General features: G+C 35.2%; 1 protein-coding gene across 4 annotated transcripts; it reads right to left on the minus strand.

Annotated features, from left to right (window-relative positions):
- Positions 1-252: 252 nt before the first annotated feature.
- On the minus strand, positions 253-6,830 carry LOC112738370 (protein TRANSPARENT TESTA 9). 4 transcript variants are annotated; one of them, XM_072211972.1, is made up of 11 exons: positions 6,111-6,792; positions 5,458-5,715; positions 4,726-4,831; positions 4,341-4,415; positions 4,202-4,251; positions 3,837-3,879; positions 3,486-3,652; positions 3,103-3,405; positions 1,148-1,252; positions 922-1,065; positions 253-531 (listed from the first exon to the last, which is right to left on the minus strand). In XM_072211972.1, exons 2-8 carry the CDS (start codon positions 5,512-5,514, stop codon positions 3,127-3,129), a joined length of 777 nt encoding a protein of 258 aa, XP_072068073.1. In that variant the 5' UTR covers positions 5,515-5,715; positions 6,111-6,792; the 3' UTR covers positions 253-531; positions 922-1,065; positions 1,148-1,252; positions 3,103-3,126. The 4 variants fall into 4 exon arrangements, with proteins under 4 accessions (XP_072068073.1, XP_072068070.1, XP_072068071.1 ...); XM_072211969.1 differs by having other exon boundaries at positions 3,732-3,879; XM_072211970.1 differs by having other exon boundaries at positions 253-814; positions 3,732-3,879.
- Between the last annotated feature and the right edge of the window lie 332 nt (positions 6,831-7,162).

A 7,162-nucleotide genomic window follows, 5' to 3' on the forward strand; every position in this document is an offset into this window, starting at 1 on the left:
TTGAAGCGTGGCGATAGAGAGAGATATGGCCACGCTTTCAAAGCGTGGCGATAGAGAGAGATATGGCCACGGTTTGAAAGCGTGGCGATAAAGAGATATGGCCACGCTTTTAAAGCATGGCCATATCCAGAGGTACAGCCACGCTTTAAAAGCGTGGCAATAGCCTTATAAAATTAAAAAAAAAATCCTTTTACTGATTTTTACCTTCATCGATACAAAATATAAATTTTTCAGTTCTTTTTTATTACCAAATTTATAAATATAGTATGCAATTTTTATTACAAGACAAATCAAATAATTAGTGACATACATAATTTTTTCTATAATTGTTTTATACATTAAAAAACTAATACTCAAATACAAAATAAATCTCAAGTTCAAATTCCAAAACTAAAAACTGAAAAAAAATACAGAAACAATACAACTTAAATCCTAAGTCCTTTGTTGTTCCTCCTTCCTCTAACCCTCTTAAACTTCCTTCCTTTAGATCATATACATAATTGTTTTGGAAATATTTGTGAACTTTTTTACCTGCAAAAGATGGCAAAAATAGATACAAAATTGATAAATTATTTTGAAGCTTCACTTTCCATTCTAGACAACACTAGCTTTATTTTCTTTTAGCCTATTACTCAAAGTCACAAACCAAAACATGTGTTATCTTGTAAAAAAACTTTAAAAGAAGATTAAAGAATAAAATTCTTGAAATTGTAAATTCACGCTTCTCCTGTGTTCCCACGCATCTCCACAATACAGTTTGGATCTTTTTGTCAAAGCTCTGCCCAAAAGCTTAGAAAGAGAATAAAGGGACAAACTTGGATGATATACATGCAAGCACAAATATCCAAAATCAATTATTGTAAAAGGCATTTCCACTTAAAAGGGTCATAGGAAAGAAGAAGAGAATTAAGGAAGGAATACCAGTGCTATAGGGGCTCTCAACTTTAACTTGGGCACTCAGACAAACTCCCATGCTAGAAACAGGTTCCTCAATTACTGAATCCTTGTTTGTTTTGTGAAGATTACAATAAAAAAGCTGAGAACTCAACTTAAGGTCCAGCACAACTGCATAAACAAACAAACAAACAACCATGAAAGGTGGACTGAATACAGAATAAGAAACAAGAAAAGATCTGAGGCCACGAACCTGATGGGGAAATGCATTAGGACCCAGTTCTATTTTCCTTTTGACTTCAACCTTTATGGACCCCATCCCTTCAATTTTAATTAATACCTACAAGCTATAATGCCACTGCAATTTACAAGCAATAAGTACACTAACTACATTAAATTATTCAAAAACACAAACTACACTAAATTCTGCCAAAAATAAAACAGTAAAAACGAATTGAGAATTTGTTTGTCAGGACTCTATTATAAATATTTTTAATATTTTTTAGTATAAATAAATTATTTTTTAACAAATAAATTTTATTGGTAATTATTCACTAAATCAATGTGAACACATTCTCTATTCTTGCCAAAACAAGGTGATGAAAGTTAGATATCATGTCACATAAAGGTAACCATTTAACTCTGTCAGCTTTAAAGTTTAAATAGCACTTTACTAAGTGATTAGTTGATTACTATTCAACCAATGTGTAGGCAACTAGGCATTAGGATTTACATTTCTGACCCATGAAACTCACCATGCTTTTGTAATTAGTCCAGATATATCAACTGTGCAAGATCACATGGCTTGTAATTAATATTTAATAATACACAAAAATTGATTATTACAAGAGTATTCTATGAAGTTTAAAGATATTGATGCCATTCAGCTATTATAGCTAAAAATCAACCTATCTCACCAACTCAATTATTCTTATGAAAGTCTATATATCCACCAAACAAATATTGGATAAAGGTACCAGCATCAGAATAAGAATTGGGTACAGAAAAAAAATCCAAATATGTTCAACTATAGTAATAAATCCATTCATATGCTTCCTTTTTTTCCCTACCAATTTATACAGTAACATGACCATGTTGCTCCTACCAGGGATAATCGCAGGTTGAAGAAAAAACGATAAAAAATAACCCCATGAAGCTAGGTACTCTTAGAAGAGAGTATGGTGAGTATAGTGCTGCTTCTGCATGCATCACAAGAAATGAATATATACATGTAGAGATGATAAAATTGAGAACAAAGTTTAGATCCATGCATAAGATAAATTAAAGGACTGATATCAAAATTAATGATGTATGTCAAGAGGAGCAAGCAAGCAATCAGTTAAACTTGCATTGGTCACAGAATTAGAGAGAGTGGTTCAGTGAGTGATTCTAACGAAATTCCACTTCTATGGAGACAATTCAACCTGGCAAATAGATCTTCTTTCTTTTCATTGATTTTATCGTTATATATATATATATATATATATATACACACACATTTGATTTTATTTTCATTTAGTATTTTTCTTGTGGAATATTAGTGGTTTAGTATGCTATAAGGTATAAATTCAGAACCTAATTTTATCTGGCTTGGAAGACATAATAAACGCCAATTGGCAATTATCGGTAATTTCATCAATACGAGTTCATTATTTTTGTCAAAATGAATTGTGTACCTCACCACACACAAACACAAGGAAAAGTTTAAAAATCTCTAAAAGAGTAAACACTTTAGGGAACGGGAAATATCATGCATAATTGCATAGAGAGTAGCCCCTGTGTAATTATTGATTTCGCCGGTCTAATTGCCAAGAGAGGCCCCACTCACTTCATCTTCACATATTCTAGAAAAGCTTATATTAAACAGTGGCAAAAGGCCATTTCTAATCATGTTATTCTTGACTAATGATTTAGGAGTTTTATACCTAAACAATAACTCTCAATTCGATTGCCGAGACATATTTCTAAAACTCTATGCTAACTTACTCAAAATTTATATACACCAAATATGTTTTCATTTTCAAAACAAAAACATCTCTATTTGAAATCAGATTTACATGTACTGGTTTGTGAACCTAAGACATACTAAGCACTACAAAATTATGTACATTAATAACATGTGTAGTTATAGACTCATACATTTAAAGCCAAAATATAAAGAAAATTTATAAAAAGAAGCAATAAGACAAGGGAGGAATGTAAACTAACCTACAATCAGTCATCATCACAACTTTATTTTTCTCTGTTTTCTTCAGCTAATCCAAGATCATAATTAAGTAATGGAGCAAGAATGGCCTCCACAGCTGATCTCTGCTTGGTAATTTCGCGAAGAATGGCTAAATGAGCATCCTTACAAGCTTTTGCATCTGGAAAACCAAGGATCCATCTCCCATCCACAAAATGATCAGGCATGCTAAGATGATTTCCTTTAGCTTTAGTTGCATACAACTTGGGGTTGAACTCTCTTACTCGAAGATGCAACCATGAGGGGTGATCCTTATCTATTGTTGGCTGTGAAACAGATAAAGAGGCAAATAACTGAAAAAACAAATAAATCAAAACATGATGACTCGATCAAGATATTGACTTACACATAACCCTGCCAATGGAGCAATTGTTATCACTACCCCATGCCGGCTTCGAAATGGGTGTTTCTCTGTGAGAAGCAATTTTCTGGTATTCTTATGTACCATTGGTACTACATATACATCTCTAATTTTGGCATTTGAAAATGCAATTGTACAAGGTATTCCAGATTCTGCAGTAGTCAGCATTAGAGAATGAAAAAGAGACATGACGCCAGAGGCACAAACAAGTTGAAACAGAACGATGCCTACCCAAAGAAACATTAGACCCAAAGCTAGCAGAAGAAACATTTGAAGAACAGATTATTCCAGAATCATTGCTAGAAATGGCAATCAATGGATTCTCTGCCAACTCACGTTTGAATATAAATGTCTTCAGCTGAAAGTGGAGAATAAAAGCCTAGAAAAATAATTGGTATCAGAATTATGATTCAAGAGTTTTCAAAGAACAACCAATAAAAAACATCACAAATTTACATATTTAACAGCGTCAACCAAAATACTAATTAAAAGAGATTTAATAAAACAGGAAAGCTCATAAACTGCCATGAAGACAAGAAAAGAAACATTTGCAGTAAAGTATACTCTCAAAAAAACAAGACAAAACTCAAGAGCAAGGTTTGGAAAATAAAACATTGGAAAGAGACACCCATCTCTGAGCATTAAAGTAATTTAAGAAAAATCATCCATAAAAGACAATTTAAAAGAATAAATTAGAACACCTTCACTGCATCAACTGTCTTTTGCCATGCAAAATAGGAAGATGTTTGACCTGTGAAAAAAAATAATTCATTTACACATTATGAAATCAGTGCTCAGGACAATTCAATATAATGAGGGGAACATAAAGAAGTAATATACCATTGGTGGATTGTTGGGGAAGAACAAGTTCCAACATAAATATTGGATCTTTATATTGGGAAGATTGCTCCAAAACTGCATACAATATATATGAAGGATGTGCATTAGATTTATTTTTAGTTATTAAACAACAACAAAAGCCTAGTCCGGATAAATAGGGTTAGTTACCTAGATTAAGTGATGCTATTGCACTCTACTAAAAATGAAATTTTCAATGGTTCAATGTGAATTTTACCTTTCTTTTGTCCTTTTTTAATTAGGAAATATGCATGCACTCTTTTTCAATTTTGTTAAACATATACTAGAATTATTGAACTAATCCAAAAGACAAATTACCCAACAAAGATGGATCAGGATCAACCTCAGTAAGAAGAGTAACAAATACCTTTTGTACAGCTTGACCATTCATTTCTTACAATATCCGGAATATGATCAAACCAAACTCCATCAAGTTCTTTCAGAAAATGTACATGTGAGTGATCATATGCAGTCTGCTCATGGAAACTAGAAACTATAAAACTTTAGAAAGTTTAAATGTATACAGCAATTCCTTTCAATTTTTCTTGCTTTAAATTTTTCTCTCCTCAACTGTGTGTATATATCTTCTTGCTTTAAATTTTTCTCTCCTCAACTGTTTTTTTCCTTTCAATTAGGCAGAATTAAGATAAGAACAACCTAAACATAAGATAAGATCTAATGATCCGTACGGATATATGGGATAGCTAGATGATTTTACATTGTTTCAGCAGTGCTGAACACACTTTAATTATTACTTTAATATTGCAGGTTATTCGAGCTTATCTACAACTTACTACAATTACAGAAATGATCATTTTTTTATGCACTCATGAATCATGATTATATTGCTGAAAAAGGAGTATTCTCGTGTGGTTGATTAATATGGAGTAGGAGGAAGAAGGTGATTCTTAACCAAAGACCAAGACTCTTGCAAGTTTTCTTTAACCCATAGAAGCTGAAAAGTTTAGAATACTTTGGAAAATGAGTTCATAAAAGAGAGAATGATTCTTAAAACTATAGATGATGTAACAATAAATCATGTGAACTAACTGCATTGAGCAAAATGTAACCAGTTCAGTAGCTGGGAATGTAAACTTACCCATATCTGATCCATTCCAGGACAAGTTTTCAAATTCAAGGTCATTATCTTCCTCATTGCCAGTGGGTGCTTCAATCACACTAAGAGCAAGTTGCATCCCGCTTCTTTCAACTTTTGAATGAAATCATCAAACCTGTCTTCCAATTGCATAAGGCTATTAGCAAGTTGATTGCAGACACTAACTTCGCCATCCCAATTCTCGCATAGGCAGAACATTTGCCACACACTTCGCAATACTGAGATGCTCATTGCTCCAACCTGAAACATGACTGTAAGTTCACCAAACGAGGATTGACTTCCAATTAATTCTCAGGGTATGTTTGGTTCGGGTTGAAATTTTTATGGATGAGCTCTGCATATAATTATACACAGCAAACTGTTCCATGAAAATTTCTACACTATCAATAAGAATTTAGAGCTGATGAATTAAGTCACTATCACTTTCATTCAATTTTCTCTTCCCCATTCTAGAAAATTCAAAAAACCATAAATATAAATATCAGATTATCAATAAATAATTTCTTTTCCCAAATCACCAGAATACAAAATCAAAACCAAATCCAAATTCAAACATCCAAGCATAGTTATCACGCAATCATTCTACACATAAACAAGTAGACAAAAAAGATCCAAAGAAGAAAGTAGGAATTTACCATATCTTCAACTTCTTGGAATCAGCTTTCTCCAGTGCAGCTTCAGAACCCTTTCTCTTACCATTGAGAGACTTCAAAGCCTCCTTCACAGACTCTGCAACCTCGGCGACACAGCGCTCAGACTCTTCCCTATACTTGGCAACATACTTGTGATCTTCTCCATCGCCAGCAACCTTCTTACCTTTCTTCATCTGCTTCTTCAGAAACTGCTCCACAACCTTCTCCAGCCGCCGCTCCTCCTCCGCCGCCTTCCACTCCTCCAGCCTCTCTCTGGGTTCACGTGCCTCAGCCTTCTCCCACTCATGTCCTTGCAAGCGTCAAAATTGTTCATCTTCTTTTTCCCGGCCTACATCGCCGCCCTCGAAGCAGCGATCTGAACCCTCCTATGCCGCCCTTCAGCCGCAGAAGGAGTCGCACTGTCGGGAAGATATTGCTGCCCTCCGGCGAACAGATGATCGAGGAGGAGACGGTAAGAGGCTAATAGCGTAAACGACGAGGAGACGGTAAGAGGCTAATGACGCTGACGCTGTTGGATGCTAGGGCAGAGGTGACGAGGAGACAAGGCGGAGGGGAGGCTAGCGGCGCAACGAGGGCGGTGCTGGTGACGGCGGGGATCTGAGCTCTTCCTGGGTTGCCATTGATGAGAGTGACGGTAAGAGTTGAGAGTGAGAGAGTCCCGATTGAAGCATTTGGATGGCCAAGTTTGAGGGTTATTGGGTTGGGGGTGGGTAATTAGGGTTTTTTTTATAAAAAAACTTTTGGCCACGCTTTTAAAGCATGCCAAAAGAGTACCAAGATATGGCCACGCTTTATAAAAGCTATCATAATGAAACCCTGTCGCCACGCTTTCAAAACGTTTCTGTTTCTCTCTATGGCCACGCTTTTGAAGCATGGCAGAAAAAAAGCGTGGCCGTATCTCTAATCAATTGCCACTCTCACAAAAGCGTGGCCATTGACCCTTTTCACCACGTTTTTGAAGCGTGGCGAGAAAAAACATGGCCAAATCTCTATTCAAATGCCACCCGCACAAAAGCGTGGCCATTGACCACTTT

This window comes from Arachis hypogaea, chromosome 13, assembly GCF_003086295.3.
Source record: "Arachis hypogaea cultivar Tifrunner chromosome 13, arahy.Tifrunner.gnm2.J5K5, whole genome shotgun sequence".
Lineage (NCBI taxonomy): Eukaryota > Viridiplantae > Streptophyta > Magnoliopsida > Fabales > Fabaceae > Arachis > Arachis hypogaea.

Bases quoted from the DNA above. Each gene is read 5' to 3' on its own strand.
- LOC112738370 (XM_072211969.1), bottom strand. From the start codon at position 5,514: ATGAGGAAGATAATGACCTTGAATTTGAAAACTTGTCCTGGAATGGAT. The intron at 4,416-4,725 runs GTATTTGTTACT...TATTGTATGCAG, and splicing joins ATGGTCAAGCTGTACAAAAG to TTTTGGAGCAATCTTCCCAA. The intron at 3,880-4,201 runs GTGTTCTAATTT...TTATTTTTCTAG, and splicing joins AGACAGTTGATGCAGTGAAG to GCTTTTATTCTCCACTTTCA.